The sequence below is a fragment of the Alosa pseudoharengus genome, unplaced genomic scaffold (genome assembly GCF_046254945.1).
Source record: "Alosa pseudoharengus isolate Yale_2024_CS ecotype anadromous, Long Island Sound unplaced genomic scaffold, YU_APseudo_1.1 YU_APseudo_1.1_scf_2, whole genome shotgun sequence".
Taxonomy (NCBI): domain Eukaryota; kingdom Metazoa; phylum Chordata; class Actinopteri; order Clupeiformes; family Clupeidae; genus Alosa; species Alosa pseudoharengus.
Window position 1 is genome coordinate 19,719,803 of NW_027468663.1, and position 17,134 is coordinate 19,736,936.

The 17,134-nt window shown below is 46.4% G+C and overlaps 1 protein-coding gene across 1 annotated transcript in view; it reads left to right on the forward strand.

Moving 5' to 3' along the window:
- The window catches only part of LOC143134012 (protein WWC2-like), a 55,366-nt gene that overhangs the window by 12,465 nt on the left and 25,767 nt on the right, over positions 1-17,134 (forward strand). The window contains exons 2-8 of the mRNA XM_076294044.1: positions 6,906-7,015; positions 12,215-12,418; positions 12,779-12,855; positions 13,272-13,351; positions 15,071-15,200; positions 15,357-15,500; positions 16,390-16,463. Coding sequence (XP_076150159.1) covers positions 6,906-7,015; positions 12,215-12,418; positions 12,779-12,855; positions 13,272-13,351; positions 15,071-15,200; positions 15,357-15,500; positions 16,390-16,463 — 819 coding nt within the window. The remainder of the gene's footprint in view (positions 1-6,905; positions 7,016-12,214; positions 12,419-12,778; positions 12,856-13,271; positions 13,352-15,070; positions 15,201-15,356; positions 15,501-16,389; positions 16,464-17,134) is intronic.

Here is a 17,134-nt window from a genome sequence, read left to right on the forward strand (position 1 = left end):
TAACAAAAAGAAAAGAAAAAGAAGTCTACCCCCACCCTCTCAACTCCCTAACTCCCTTCTTCAAAAAAAAATGGCAGGGAAGAGAACGCAGCTCAGCACATCGCCGCCTAACTCGGGGAGGTTTGAGGTTGTATTGTGCAGGAGTAGAACAGAACGCTAATGAAGCTAGTCTTGGCAGATAAGAGGTGTGAGTAAGCCCTGCATTGTACACACTCCCCAGCTCACCCGCTCGCCTTCTCTCGTATCGCCTCGCGCGCCCGGCCCGCTCTTTGTGGATTTGTTATTTCTGCCTGATAATCAGTGATAGCAGCGTGTAATCTCGCTATGCCAACTCGTCACAAGGTTAGCGTAGGAAGGCAGGTCTGTGAGGGGAGGAAGATGGGAGGTGTGTGTGTGTGTGTGCGTGTGTGTGCGTGTGTGATTGAGTGTAAGAGAGAAATACAGTAGGTCTGTGTCTCATATAACTCGGCCCCTAATTCACTATGCAGGCAGTGACATAAGAGGCGCTGGACTCTTGTCACGGGATCTAAGGAATCTTAGGCCTCGGGTGCCTCCTGTGTGCTGATTGGTTAGAGTCTGGGGTCTTGGTGCACTCTAGGAAATACTCCGTGATGTTCAGAGGAACAGGTCGATCCAACACACACACGCACGCAGGCACATATGCTCCGTGATGAATGGGAGGCCCCTTAAAGATGCAAAATGGATGCTCTCTTTCTTCATCATTAAGTGTGTATGAAGGCCGTATCCTCTGAGGTTCCACCAGTCCACTGCACCAGAGGGAAGGCACTTTAAGGCCATACACACCTCCGGATAGGACTGCCCGATTATGGCAGAAATCATACATGATTGAGTTTGCGATTGTATAAAGGTGCGATGTGGAGTTATGTAGGCTTCGAGTTACCTTGAAGTAGCCACATGGCACTTCTACATTGACTTGCATTGTATTTAATACAGGGACACCGTGGGGCAAAGTTATATTACAAGAGCTGGAACGACACTAGCTGTTTTGCATGCTAACTTCTGTCGATAACTGACTAACTAAGGTGATCTAGTTTTTTTGTGAAATGTCTGTGCAGTGTCTTGCAAATGGCAAGAAACTGTATTGGAAACTTCCAATTGGCAGCCAGCAACATGTGCTTTCCATTTGGCCATGTTCGCATACAGTGCCCTCACAGATGAGAAGTGTGTTCGGAGAGCATGAACTCCTGTCAGCACAGTTTAAAGTGTGTGTGTGTGCACTGCAGTGGTGCCTGGATAGAGGGCTGTTGGCTGAGACGGCCCCTCTGCATGCAGCCAACACTTCCTCATGTTTCTCCCACACACTCCATCCCCTCACGTCCCCATAGCAACCAGTGTCGACCTGTGCACTGGAGCAGAGGAAACCCTGTCCCGTGGCAGGAGACTTTCTTTCTTTCTTTTCCCTTTTGCTCCTCCTCTTTCATTCCTTTTTCCTCTTCTCTTCTGCTTTTTACCCCTTTCTCTCACTGTCACTCAGTTGCACTGTCCTCTCACTTTTATCATATTCCTTTCTCTTCTTTCCTTTGCCCTCTCTTTCACTCACTCTCTCTCTCTGTCTCTCTCTCTCTTTTTCTATCTCTTTCTCTCTCTCTATTTCTCTCTCCTTTTCTTTCTCTCCCTCTCTCATTTTCTCTCCCTCTCTCTTCCCCAGATCTCACCGAGGGTGTGAGGCTAGGAGAATAGTAGGCTGTGTCAGGCCATCTGCATTCCTGGGCTCTGCTGTCTGAGAGAGGACTCCAGAAAAGGGGAATTTATAGGCCTTAGCCGAGACACCCGAAGCACCGGCCCAAGCTGTTTATTTAAAAAAAAAAAGGAGAAGCAGCAAGGGAAAAAATCAGCACATAGATAAAATTCCAGACGAGTCCTCTCTGCATTCTTTTACTTTCACAGTTTAATGGAGCTTAACCCATTTAATTAGGGCAAATTTGTATAAGTATGCCACAGACACAAAGGACCCCCACCAGCTCCCTCCACTTCTTGTGTTGGCAGTGGTGGCTGAAAAAAAGAAGTTGGAGGAGAAGAAAGTAGGGCTAAAATAAAAGGAGTGATGTAAATCGTGGCTTTTGAAAGACACTGGCATCTGGGCGAGTGTGAATGACATTGTGAAGAGAGTGAGACTGAAGGAGGCAGAGAAAGGGAGAGGTTACTGAGCAGGGGGACAGACAAAGCACCACTGTACCCATGGAGACGGGAGGGTGGTGAGGAGGTGTGTGTGTGTGTGTGTGGGGGGGGGGGGGGGGGGAGGTAGAGGCATCTGTATCCTCTGAGGTTCCACCAATGCACTGCACCAGAGGGAAGGCACTTCAAGGCCATACACACCTCCGGATAGGACTTCTGTAGGCTTGGAGTTATCTTGAAGTAACCTTATGGCACTTCTACATTGACTTGCATTGTATTTAATACAGGGACACCCGTGGGGCAAAGTGATATTACAAGAGCTGGAACGACACTAGCAGGTTTGCATGCAAACCTCAGTCGATATGTGGGCAACACAGAGCATATGTGTTTTTTACTATATGTTAGAACGGTTGTCTCCTCACATTCCATTGATATTTCTAGGTCATTTTATGTTTCCAACTAAAAAACAGTGCTTTCCCTAGGATTTTTTTATCCAATAGAATATTTTTACCTAATTAATGTACGCCTAAATTATTTTTACAGGGCTGAGCAGCAGTCATAGTTTTTTGTACATTCTGTCTGTAGTGCTGTAGAGAAAAGGGATGAGTAGGATTTATAACATCAAACAAAACAAGAGCGTCATTACTAAATGGAATGCAGTGAATCAGTCGTTTTATCTTGATTATTTAGCTCTCGTAGTCATTGGATGCTAAAGCCGCAACTGGATAAAATTCAACTAATCACTCAGCCTCCTGGTTGTGTCCAACAGCCTATTTTGCCCTAAATTCATTCAGTTCGGTATTCCAGGGATGTTTCAGAAAAGTTCAGTTTTACTCATTTCATTGATTATAATTCAGCCTTAAACACACACACACACACACACACACACACACACACACACTATATGCATGCAGACACACATTCTAAAGAATAATCAGGATTGAAATATCTACTTTGCCTTCATTATAAACTGTGTGTTTGTGTGTGCGCACAGCCATCAGATAGATAGATAGATAGATCTGCGAGTTTGTCAGGAACCATAAGTGTTTGTCATCACGAACGCTCCTGTTGTCATCACAGTTTGGCAAGTCCCTCTCTCTTTTGGCACATTTTAGAAGGACTCATCTCTTCTGAGAGAATATCGGCATAGCCCAGGTCAATCTGGGGCGCCTCACTGTTTTTATTGTTTGTGGAGCTGATGACTTACTACCGGCCTGCCTCCTGTCCTGCTCTCTTTGGAGTAAGTCTTATTTGAAGGGTCCTACATTAGGGACACTATGCCGACGTTCTGTATGGTCTGTCTGGCACATGTTATCAACCTCAACAGACCAGCCCAGAGAGAAGACTCAACAAAATCCCTTCCTCCCCAAATCTCTGTGTTCTATTTATCTTCGCGATTCAGACACGTTGAAAATCTAACCCGCAAAGTGGCTCACACCGCTCCACAATGGTTGCCAAGGCAACGTGCGGATGGCATCAAAAGCCATTCATATCTTATCTCGGGCTCAGCTCAACACATGCTCTCATTGTATTTGCCAGCAATTTGCCATGAGAGGGCAATAAAATGTGTGTGTGAGGGAGACAGCGATACAAAGAAAGGGAGAGTGTAAATTGAATCGTCACGGCTGTCCGTGACTTCTCGCCGCCTGTGTGTGTTGTTGACGGCCCGGTGGAGGACTGGGCTGGGTTCGTCGGCCTTTCCGATTTGGCCCCGTCAAAGAGGGCTTGGCTCTCGCCACTGCGGTGGACCGTGCAGCGAGATCAAAGCGGAGTGCTGGCACTGGCTGCAGTGGCTGGGCCGTGGCAGCCTGTGAAATGTGCGGCAGACCTGTGGCAAGGCGAGGCGGCCAGCTCACCCCATGCTCTGACGGGCGACATCCGCTCTCTCACTCCCAGGAAAGCATCCTGGCTCAGAGCTGATCAGCTCGCCGCCAAGCAGTGACTCAGGGTGTTGTGTTATTATCAGTGTTGTGTTGCTATCAGTGTGTATGGCAGAGATTTACAGCATGTGGTTATTGCCTGTAACTGTGCGGTGGGAAGGTGAACAATGTTGACTTTTTATGTAGGTGGTACTGCGAGGGCTGCCACTGATACGCACATACCTGATCAAAGCACTCGTTACTAACTACACATTAGCCGGAAACCCACGGGCCGAGATGAGGCCTTTTTTCGAGCTTACAGCTGGCAATGGCCAGGTGACAAGCGAAAGGACATTTCTGCCCCCCATAGTGAGGCTGATGGCCTCTCTGTGTTGACCGTCAGACCCTCAGATTTAGGCTTAGAGTGGTTCCAGATTTTAGACCTGGAGTGGTTTCAGGGAGCAGGGCTAGGCTATTGATGAAGGTCCTATCAAGGACCAGCCACTGCCTCTTTGTCACTGTGACTGCTGTGATCAGAGAGGTTAACCTGGCTGGGCCATGCTGGGAGACTTGGCAGAGGGGGCAGTGCCCTTTGAGCAGGGCAGGGGGGCTGGGGAACAGCCTGGTGCTAATGTGCTGTTTGTAGTTGGCCGTGATGTTAGGCTATCTCTGTACTCTTCATTGATTCAATTGAAGGAATTTCTGTTCTGGTTCTGTTAGGGGGGGTTCAAAGTTCAACTGGTGGTCGGGTCTCGATTCCTGATTCTTGACCAGGAGAGTTGGCAACAGTAAAAGAGAGAAGGGTAAAGAGATTGTGTTTATTGTGCAATAAAATGCATAAATACGTAGAGCAGCAGAAGGCGATAAGCTAGTGATGGAGCGAGAGACAGGTCAGTAAAAGAGTAGACCGTGCTGGCTGTAGTGATTGTGCATTCCAGGCATACTCCTGTCTAATGTTTAACCTTAACGGTGCAACCAGAGGGGCATACCACACTGACTGCCCGGCAGGATTCTGTGCGTGCATGCGTGCGCGCCATAACACATAGTGTTTAACCCAGCCCCAAACCACTGTTTGTCCACACACGTTGATCTGTGTCTTCCCTGCAGAGAGACAAATGTGTGACTGAGTGTGTACAGTTTTTCTGGTGGTATGGGATTTGTTGACCTATATGTTTGAGTTGTCGACACACCTACACTCACATCACAGAGTTTGGTTTGTTGCAGAATTTGCTAATCTGCTAAGCACATGGTGTGCAAATTGAAAAGCAATGTGGCAGCTAATTGGGAGAGATTTTAAGTAAACAACACTCTTGTGCTCTGTTGTTTTCTCATTCTGCTTTGTGCTTGCACTTCTTCGCCTCATTTTTCCAAAACATGCTGTGCTTGTACTCCTTTGGGGACCTCTAAATTCTGACCTTGCACGTGAACTTTGAACCCACCCGCAGCCCCCACCCCATCATTAGGTAGCCTAAATGCTACAGTGCTTGAGGCGTTACGGTCAGTATGCTATTATGGAGAGAGCCCTTGCCCTTGTCTTGACATTTATGACTCTTGCAAAGTCATGACAGTGGCATGCTGTCTTCAGGGTTAATGAACCTTTTAACCTTTAAAGATGGAGTAGAGTGTGTTTTGTGTGTGTGTGTGTGGGGGGGGGTAGTTTGCAGGTATCCCCTCCTGGTCTCCTGGTTTGGGGTCAGGGCAGCGTTTTGAGTCCGATGAGAGATGGAGCTCTGAGGTCCTAAGTTAGTTTTCTTTTGCGAGGCTGCCGATGTCTAGCGTGCGTAACATCTGTCAGAATGCGGTCTTGTGAACGCTACTTGTCGGGCACCCGCCAAAGAGCGTTAAGTTTATCCAAGCGCATTTGTCCTTGCAACCCATCAAGTTGAGCATGTTTTGGGCCATTATGATGCTAAAGATTCTTTACTCTCACCACTGCAAGAGCATTTCCACAAATCTAGACACTGGCTTGCCTCTTTCTTCAACAAAACAAAATAATTGTCCATTTCTCTTGGAGAGCACAACATTCTGGATTTCCGTTTTGCCGTGATGCGTGTCAGAGATGTCCAGTAAGCACTGTATGTTCCAAAGTAGTTAGTTTTATGTGATGCAATTCGTGATCTGACACCTGGCGGTACTATTGTGAGTTATCTCCTTTTATTTTTAGGCAAAAAAGTGCTTTTGTTCAGCATTCAGTCATTTTTCTCCATGTTACATTTTACATTTTACATTTCACTGCTATTGTACAATGTACAATCATGCATGTGACGAATAAAACTTGAACTTGAACTAGCTGACTGAGATTCGTTTTTTTGTTTATTGCCTCCCCCCTGCCCTTCACTCTCTCTGGCTTTGCACAACCATACACACACACACACACACACACACACATTCTCTCTCTCTCACACACACACACACACACTCTCACACTCCTGCCTGGTACGGCATAACTCCAACTGTAGACTTTGGCCACTCTGGTGGAGTTGAGGAATGTTGTTGTTGTTGATGTTTTTGATGGCGGTGGCTATTTGTTCTTTCAGGCCTTTCTTGGCTGGACATGCACTTTGTACAAAACTAAACAAAAAAAAGTTTAGAATGTGAGACTATTAAGGGATTAGATTTTGATCCTCCGATTACATTTTACTGTAACATTTTGGCTGTTCTTTCCTCCCTTTTTTCCTTTTCTTTCTTTCTTTCTTTCTTTACATTCACATTCTCATACTTATGTGTCCCTTGGGCTCCTTGAGTGTGTGTGTGTGTATGTCTGTGTGTGTGTGTGTGTATATACATATATTATATTATATTATTTATTATCTTCAGACTCTGACTTGACTGGGGTGTTGGCAAAGCAGTGGGCACATATTTGTAATATTAGGAGAAAAGCATTAAAGCATTTTTCTCTCCCTCTCTCAGGATAACGAAGCCGCTGTCCTTCGCAGACTGCGTGGGTGACGAGTTGCCATGGGGCTGGGAGGCGTCGTACGACCCCCAGGTGGGAACCTACTACATCGACCACATCAACAGTAAGTACAGCAAGCAAACGGAGCCGTCTAACACCACCACACCGGCACAGGTGTTCCTCTAATGCAGTGGTTCCCAAACCTTTTCCCCCACGTTCCACCACCTACATCCTGACTCGGCTCGTGTACCCCCACCATCTGACACATAAAAACGTAACACATTCTATTGACGCATTCCAGGCATCATTTTTCGTTAGCCACCCTACATGATAACAAATAAAAAAAATCAAAACGTGCAACTGATCTATGAGATCTCACACTAAAAAAACAGGGTGGAGAACAACGCTGTGAAACACAAAGAACAAAGGAACATAGGCTTAAGATTTTAAAAAATTAAATAAATAATACCTTTCCGACATTGCCCTTTTCATCTCAGTACCCCCTAGTGGAAGCTTGTGTACCACCGGTGGTACACGTACCACAGCTTGGGAATCCTTGCTCTAATGGACTCTGGATCCACTCATCCATCTGCTGCCCGCCACTGAGTTTTGGGAAAGCCTGCAATCAGAGCCCTGTTACACACACACACACACACACACACACACACATCTACACACACTCCTTATCACACACACTCCATCATCCCTTTGTCTCTCAGATCTCTGAAGGCGGTGTGGCCGGCTGATGGCAAGGTCATGGCAAGTTGAGTTATTCCATGTATATAGCACAGTTTAAAACTTGTGGTTGACTCTGCTTTGCACAGTAAAAGGAAAAACAATAATAGTAATTAAAAAAAAAAAACAAAGTCAGCCCTGTATTTTACAGGTAGCCAGTGTAGGGAGGCTAGAATCAGTGTTATGTAGCTCAACTTTTATTGGAGTTGGCATGTGGCTGCATTCTGTGCCAGTTGAATGCGCGACATTGCATTAGAGTGCAGTGCATTACAGTAGTCCTGGCGCCATGAAATGAAAGCATGAATTAAAATCTCAATCATTAGAAGAGAAAATATGTTTGATCTTCATCACTTGCTACTCACTATGTTTTGTGGTCCAAAAATATTATTTAAAATGAAAACTTCAGTCTTGTTCTCACTTATATTTAAATTTTTTTCTATTATTGTTTGTCTAAACGTATGGCCTCTTTAAAATGATCAGGCCCAAAGCAACACTGATCAGAGATTGTATTACTGTCCAAACGTATGGCCTCTTTAAAATGATCAAGCCTAAAGCTCTAAGGCCCAGTGTCTTTTGCATCACAGTTATAACATTTCAGTTGCATTGCCTTTAAGTTTCAGCAGTTAGCTGGCCTGCCCCATATGAAACTTGCATGTTAGCTGTTCTGACATCCTTTAAACCAAGTCATGAGATGCATAGGCATGTATGATTTAGGATTAGTTTTCAAAGCAGTGGAGGTATGTTATTGCTGCTCCTGGGCTGCTCCTTCCTCAGTCTCTCTCCAACAGCCATTTATCTCTCGGAGTCGTGCTCAGTTTGGAGTCTGCGCCAGACTCTCTCACCATCGACGCACACATCGCCATAATCCGCACGCGTGCTGATTTCGTAGGGTGCATCATGAAGTAAAAGCGATCGATTCCTCAGAAGAGTGATGAATTGTTGGTAGGAAAGTTAAGACTATTTGCATTACTTTCTCCATTTGTTAACCCAGGTGTCTACTGGCCTGCCTAAAGCTATATTGATCGCCTTATAAGGTAGAGTATTGAGCTGGGGGAGGATGATGAATTGAAAGTTGGTAAAACTTTAGGTCAGTGTTTTTATATATATATATATATATATGCTTGTTTGTGTCATCGCCCACTTTCCAGTTCCCTGGAAAACTTTCTCCCGTATCTATGCAGCAGTCATGAGACCCGACTATTTGCCTGCCTCGACAAGCACGCAAACAAACAAACAGGAACACATGCATGCCAATGCACACCAGAGTCAGGCTGCTTACTCAGTTCTGCTTGTGTTTCTGGGGTGGCAGGGTGGATTCCTGATACAGCTCTCATCGGCACCACTTCTAGATGGTATTCATGCATTTATTTATGATTGCTCATTTGAAGGTGGTGGTTGTTGGCTGGCATTCCTTGTCAGTAAAGAGAGAGAGACACATAGATATTCTAAGACGTGTGTGTGTGTGTGTGTGTGTGCGCGCGCATGTGTAAAGGGTAGACTGAGTGACAGCACAGAGGATATGTCTTGACTCTGTGTCCTGTGCCGTTAGTGGTCTGTTGCCCCAGTCCTCTCTCTTCTGATCTTGATGCCTAGAGGATGAAGGCACCCCCCCCCCCCACACACACACACACACACACACACACCTGGGGCCCCTGGGGTTGTTGTGGTAAACCTGCTTTCCCCTTTTGATGCGTCAGATCTCTACCCCACACCTCTCTCTGCTGAGAAGAGCGGTTCTGTGACTGCAGAACAGAACAGGCTCACCAGCAACAGGTTACTTACCAGAGTGAAACTCCACCTCTGCTGCTGGCAGTGGCTGATATCGTACCGTATGATGTTCCCTAGAGTAAGTGTGGGATTTCTCTTGTGGAGTAATGAAGTTTTTTGCACTGCATGAATTACCTCTGTGTCCATGAAAACTGCTATGTCTTGCTGTGTACGTATTTGTGTTTGTTTGTTTACTTCTTTGAGTGGGACTGGCAGGTAAACGCTGCTGTCAATCACAGTCTCATGCAGCAGGTGAAGCTCTGAAGACTGCTGGTAATATCTTCCATGTCTCTAATTCTGAAATATAGCCCAGACCAGTGCCAGTGCACCTGATAAGCTAGAGAAAACTCTGAGTCTTCATACAATAATTTCAATTAACTTAATAATATTATAGTGGCCTTTTAATTTACATGGGAACAGCCATCATGACGCCCTCCAACATTTAATCACATGCCTGTGGAGTGTGTTGGAGGGCTTCTGACTCTGTCCCACCTGTCCCTCCTGCTGATAGACAGCCTAGGCACAGACACAGCGTACAGGCAACATCTGAGAGAGACTCCACTGGTATTTCTCTTGCAGGCTACTGTTTTTATTTTCTTTTAACATATAACATAATATTTGTTATATTTTGGGGCTTTCCTACAATTTATTTGACTAGTCAGTGGAGAAAGAGTTGGGGAGGTTTTGGGAAAATGTCCTCAGCTCCGAGTCCCTCGGCCCCGTTGTCCAAGTGTGTGTGTGGTCCAAGAAACCCACATTGCCACAGTACTGTGGCTCCCCCCTTTTTCTGATGTACACTAGTCTAACAGCTAAGAGAACAACAGGCACAGAGATTGGGTCTGGCGCCAAGGTGTGATTATCAAGCCCGGTTCATATATTGCCGATCCGCTTGTCGCCTCATCACGGGTTATTTTGCCTGTCATCACTAAATTACGTTAAGATCATATACTCTCTTGTTGCTAGTTGCCGTGGATGATGCTTCAGGCAGCTCCAGCACCAACCAGCACCAACCAGCACCAACGCTCCGCTCCGCACGGGAGCTGTACAACAAGGTGCAGAGTGTAAATAATTAAATTATAAACACAGACACGTATTACAGAGTGTATACCTACGGTAACACACAGGCATTCTGTCAGGGATATGTCAGAGTCAGAGTAAGAATGGATTTTAGAGAGAAAGAGAGAGAAGAAAGAAAGAAAGAAAGAGAAGAGTGAATGAGGAACACATTGATTCAGAGGCCTCTATTGTACTCTAAGAAATACTTCATTTCTGATGGGTTACTCAGAGGTCGTGTGTGTGTGTGTGTGTGTGTGTGTGTGTGTGTGTGTGTGTGTGTGTGTGTGTGTGTGTGTGTGTGTGTGTGTGTGTGTGTGTGTGTGTGTGTGTGTGTGTGTGTGTGTGTGTGTGTGTGTGTGTGTGTGTGTGTGTGTGTGTGTGTGTGTGTGCGTGTGCGCGCACTCTGTAACAGAACATTTCCTCTCTGTTTGGCCGGCATCCAGCATCCTTTCCTATTTGCTTTCTGAGAAGCCAACAGGTTAATCTGCAGTAATGTTGGTTTTGAGGTGCATTCTTGTAGGCATGCCAAGCATTCGGCCTGCCATTCTTATGCTCTCAGGCAAGCATCTACAGGCAGCAACAAGCACTAAGTCTAAATGCTCAAAAGACTGTTAGTGCTCCCCATGCCTTTGGGGCGGTATGAAGGGGACACCCTCGCAGGATTGGGGTCAAGGCTTGGGGTCAAGTGGCTTGAATTTCCCCTGGGGATCAATAAAGTATCTATCTATCTATCTATCTCTATCTAAGACAGCAAGGAGGCGAGGTGCATGAAAAAAACGTTTCCTAGAGAGCGGTGTGTAAAGGGTGCATTTCAGCAAGCAGTGTAGAGATCAGATGTTCATGGCTGAAGGCATTTAGTCCTTTTTGTGGTGAGGAGAGGTGGGGAAAGTCAGAGTGCAAGAGGGAAAAGGTGCAAAGGCGGCGGGGGGGTGGGGGCAGAGAGAATGAGAGAGGAGGGAGGGAGAGAGTAAAGAGCCAGAGGAGGGAGTTGTCAGGGAGCAGTCTGGTTCTTCCTCATACCTCAGAGTCCTAACATAGCTGGCATGCCCAGAGCGGCAGGGCTGGGGCTAGGCCTGAGCTATACCCGTCACTGCAGCACTTTTGTGTGTGTGTGTGTGTGTGTGTGTGTGTGTGTGTGTGTGTGTGTGTGTGTGTGTGTGTGTGTGTGTGTGTGTGTGTGTGTGTGTGTGTGTGTGTGTGTGTGTGTGTGTGTGTGTGTGTGTGTGTGTGTGTGTGTGTGTGTGTGTGTGTGTGTGTGTGTGTGTGTGTGTGTGTGTGTGTGTGTGTGTGTGTGTGTGTGAGAATCATGACCAACCTTCTCCTCCAACAAGTGTGTGAGCTCTAAACTCAGTGATCACTCATACCACAGCCTGGTTATCCCCTCAGTCACTGAACCCTTTTTGGTTTTGCTGTCGTTAAATTCTTTCAAATGTCACTATTTAGCTTTCTGTAGCTCTGCACTTTTAGGACACGTTTAGCGTTTTTCTTTTTTCTAAAAGGTCTACTTTGCATATTTCAGTAAATATACAACCAATTGGACTTGATATTAGAATCACAACCCAGTATATTTGGAACATTGACCTTAAGCTTGAATTTAAAAAATGATAAAACAAATCCAATTTACAATCGCAATATCTGTCAGAGGCATTACCAAAGTGGGTGCCCAGTGAGGAGACTCGCCTATAAGGATTTTGATTCTGCCTTTAATTAATGTCTGTGTGTGTCTGTGTGTCTATGTGTGTGTGCCTGTGTGTGTGTCTGTCAGTGAGCACTCAGCTGGAGGACCCGCGGAAGGCTTGGCGCGGGGAGCAGGAGCGCATGCTGAAGGAGTACCTGACGGTGACGCAAGATGCGCTCAGCGCCCAGAAGGAGCTCTACCAGGTCAAAGAGCAGCGGCTCGCCCTCGCGCTGGACGAGTATGTGCGCCTCAACGACGCCTACAAGGAGAAGTCCAGCTCACGCACCAGCTGTGAGGACCCACACCCACGTTCACATTATACACCCATGTTCAGTTATACACCCACACTCACACATGCACCTACGTTTACACTCACACATGCACTCATATACACATACACAGGCTTATAGACAGGCTTGTACACAGATACACAAAGCTTGGAGTACTTGCACCTGCGATGGTCATCATGAATAATTTATACCCAAAGATTTACCTCCCGCACAATGACTGCAAGCACGGTGACGCACACATCTCATATTCTCATATCTCATTTCTTAATTTGTGTTTGAGACACAAAAATGTCTCATGTTTATTTTTCTCCTCCATTTTAATGTCAAATAAATCTTCCCTTTTTGTCCCCCCTTCTATTAGTATTCTCAGGATCATCCTCAAGCACGAAATATGACCCTGACATCTTAAAGGCTGAGATCTCCACGACTAAAGTCAGGGTGAGGAATGAGGTCCTACTCCTTCAGTCCTCCACAATATGATCACACACTCACTCACATGACTCCTATACTGTCTGTGAATTACCTATATGCCACACACTTCCTGAAATACTTTTCAGTCAGCACAAACATTTCCGATGGACTGTCACCTCTGTTGTAACGGCTGTTGTTTTAGTGTGCCTGTAACACAGACCCGGTTGGGTGTTGCATCTAAAATGCTGTTACTGATGCGTCACCGGAAATAAATGTTCTGGCTGAAGAGCCTTGCGTGGCATATAGCTCACTGCTTGGTAAAAAGACTGAAGCCTTGCGTGGCATATAGCTCACTGCTTGGTAAAAAGACTGAAGCCTTGCGTGGCATATAGCTCACTGCTTGATAAAAAGACTTAAGCCTCCATGTGATGTTCTCTCTACAGGTACATAAGCTGAAGAGAGAGTTGTTACAGATGAGACAAGAACTTCTCTACAAAGAGCAAGGCTTTGAAACCTTGCAACAGTAAGTGACTTTTTCCCCCTCATACAAAATATTACATTTACTTACATACCAGTATTGGATTTGGGATTTTCTCACAGAAGCAAAAGCTTAAAAAAAGTTTGGACAGAGTAATATATCATGATTTCTAAATGATCAGCCAGACGCTAAAGCACTGTAGAATAAATGTATAATATTCTGACAGTGACATTACCAGAGAGGACACTCCACTATGAAAATACCTGGGATGACGGTCTGTGGTGGTGGATATTATTACACTGAAGATGGAGTTGCCATAAGCAATTTCTATTACCATAGAAACACAGCTGTGATAACCTGTGGTAGCCTACTGCTGGTATTATCCATTATCCTGTAGATAGAGAGACTTCCTGCCAGAGGTGGTAGGAGTATGGGAGACAGACAGAGACTTACACTGATAAGGAATAACTAATGTGATTATGGCACAGCAGCATATAGTTTCATGTGTCCTGATAGTGACCTTTGACCTGTACTGCACCCATGGATCGCTGTCAGTTCGTCATCATGAGCTGTGAGTGCTGGGGATCAATTCGGCTGTCTCTGCTGCAGCAGCACAGCACTGAGTACCGTCCCAACTCTCTTCCAGTGGCAGCTTATCAGACACTCACACACACACACACACACACAGAGTTAGGTTAGCCTCCTAATCAAAGCAAATAGCCTTCATCTGGTTGGAGTGATTTTGGAGTGACGCAGGGGAGCGATGGAGAGCAGAGGGAAAAGCTCCTCTCACAGAGAGATGTAAACGGATGTGAAGTGTGGACAGGAGGTGTTACATTATGCATCGTTCATGGGAACTCCTCTGCTGCCAGCATTGTGGTCTCATTGTGGCTCTCTGGTTGAAAGCCTGTTGCACTGAGTCGATGGGGCTCGTTGGCTTGCTCTGTGCTCACATCATGCTGTTTATTAATGTAAGAACAGAGATGACGAGTTAAACTGAACACAGATGAAATGTGAGGCTCTCTCAGCATTGTGCTACATAATTCCTCTGTGTGGCTTAAACAGGCATAGCTCACACACAGTTGCCACCATGGAGTCATTAACTAAAATAACATTATTTAGGTGTTTTTCAGGCTTTATGTCAAGTTTACTCAAGATTTACATTTGATTTTGTATTGTTATGTCAGGTCTTTAAAATGGTACTCTTTCAAATATTTCAGAAGCAACCGTTACCTACTTCCCTGTTCTGCTCTTTGGTTTTGTTTAGTTAAGTTCAGAAAGATACCAGCCTTCACCCCACGCCCCAAGCACGACTCTACACAGCATTTGTACTGAAAAAAGAAGGGGCGGGTGGGGGGGGTTAATGGGGGTTGGATTTGGCAGACTCCTGACCACTCATCTTGACAGTCTGATTGAGTTAGAAAGTGATCAAATGAAGTTACCTGATTGAATTAAGACAATCTGAGGAAAGTGATCTGTCAGCACTGCTGCAGTCTTCCAGACACTGTCTTAGCCAGCATCCACACAGATGCACCCTTGTGTGTGTGTGTGTGTGTGTGTGTGTGCGTGTGCGTGCTCAGGTGGGTGTGTGTGTGTGTGTGTGTGTGTGTGTGTGATTGTGATTGCGTGCGCGTGTGTGTGTGTGTGTGTGCATGCCTGTACTCCTAATAAATCTGCAGTGTCTACCCATCCTCCTTCCAGAGCATCATATTAATGAGCCGCAGTGAAACAAGGGTCATGTCATATCTTGTCGATTGCCTCCAGGATTGACCAAAAAATGTCGGGAGACCAGAGCGGCTACCGGCTGAAGGAGGCCCAGGCCATCGTGAGTGAGCTCAAGTCCCTCCGCAAAGCCATCAGCTCCGGGGAGAAGGAGAAGCAGGACCTCATGCAGGTGTGTGTCTGTGTGTGTTTGTTGGAGGGGAGGGGTGGGGTTGGAGATGGACAGGTGTGATGTGTGCGTGCTAGTCTGTGTTTGATGATAGCCGAAGTCTTTAAGTGGTCACTGATATTTCATTGATATTGGTCATTGATGATTTTCTGCCCTCAGTGTTTGTTCAAACTGAAGGAGCGGTTCTACGCTGGACAGAATATGGGTCGCTCAGAACCCGACCTGCGGAATACGTCAGGTTCTCACCCATCACTCTCCAGACAGACGTTGGATGCTGGATCGCAGACGGACGTCTCTGGAGAGGTCAGTCGAGATCAGAAGGCCAAATGAAGGGTCAGGGGTCAGGGGTTCTGACATCCCATAATGCTGTTTGTGATTTTGTCAAGTGGACAAGGGCAATATAGCCTCTCTGCTCCACATTCCTTCATGCCTGGGTAAGTAGGGTTTTCATGAGCCTTCTAGAAGAATTGAGACACACACACAAAGACATGCACGTGTTTCACAAGCTTTATGCCGTGTGTGTAGAGTGCATAGCAGTATGCGTAGATGGTGGGGTGAGCCAGGCTGTGTGTGTTATCAGCTGCGGGCTCCCTGTCTGCCCCAGACCCAGGGCTCTCTCCCTGTCCTCTCCGCCCCTGAGGAATGCTCCCCTGCTCTGGGGCCTTCCCTCTGGAATGGGCTCTTCACAGGGGGAGGTGGGCAGGGTGGATGATAGCCTAGCACAGTCTGAAGTGTTGAGCGGGTTTAGACGCACACGCACACACACGCACACACACACACACACACACACACACACACACACACACACACACACACCAAAACTTACAGGTTGGGAGTAGGAGAGTAAGCAGCTTAGAGCTGGGTGCTGTTCTCTCTCTCTAACTCTGAGCTTTGAGGCTATGTCCACTCTGCTGGAATGTTGACGAGGGAGAGGGGGTGGGCTTCTTTAATGATGTTAAATCTGCTCACTGCAAGCGCCTCCATGTGATGTTTTTGCACTTTCGCACCGAACCCCACACTGGAGCGAAGTAGGCGAGAGGTTACCAACGTGTGAGCGTAGTCACACAGGTGCATGTGAACACCACTCCTCTGAACCTCACATGTGATATATGTGTCTCTCTGACACCTAATCTCTCTCTCTTTCTTTCTCTCTCTCTCTCTCTCATTCTCTCTCTGTCTCTGTCTCTTTCAGGCTGGTTTGAGAAGTAGGTCCTCTGTGGCTGAGAAGGTCAGATTGAGCCTACAATACGAGGAGGCCAAAAGAAGGTATTTGACTCCCTCTTGACGAGTGTCTCTTTCTCTATCTCTTTCTTCTACCCCCTTATCCTCTCATCCCTCAGTTACTCCACAGTTTCCTGTTATAACAGTGAATCTTGCATGCTGCTAGACACTGGATCTGAGTCTAAGTGTCTGTTATTGTGTGTACTGTAGATTTCTGTTGCACACAGTACATGTCTATTTGTTTGTGCGCAAGTTTAGGTTGGAATTACATTTCTAGGTGCCATATTTTAGCCAGGCGCGTTTCTGGCGGGCCACTTGTTTTCACACATTAGCAGTAATGGAAGTGACTTTGTGTGTGTGTGTGGAGGGTTTGGGGGGGGCTTTAGGCCTCTTGCCCAGGCAGGTAGCCCCCCCTTTCCCACTGGACAGACAGACTAATCCTCAGTGTTTTGGCCCGCAGACGGTCTAATCCCACAGCATGAATTAGGGCCCAGCTACAGCAGGTGTTTCCCCCTGTGCCAGGCTGAGCAGGCAGGCCAGCCACTCTCTGCCCACAGGGCCATTGCCACAGTCCTGCTGCAGGACGTGGCTGTGTGTGCCACATCTGTGTGTGGTTTGAATGTGTGTGTGTGTGTGTGTGCCTTTTTCTGTGTGTGCCTTTTTCTGTGTGTGTGTCTTTTACTGTGTGTGTGTGTGTGTGCCTTTTTCTGTGTTTG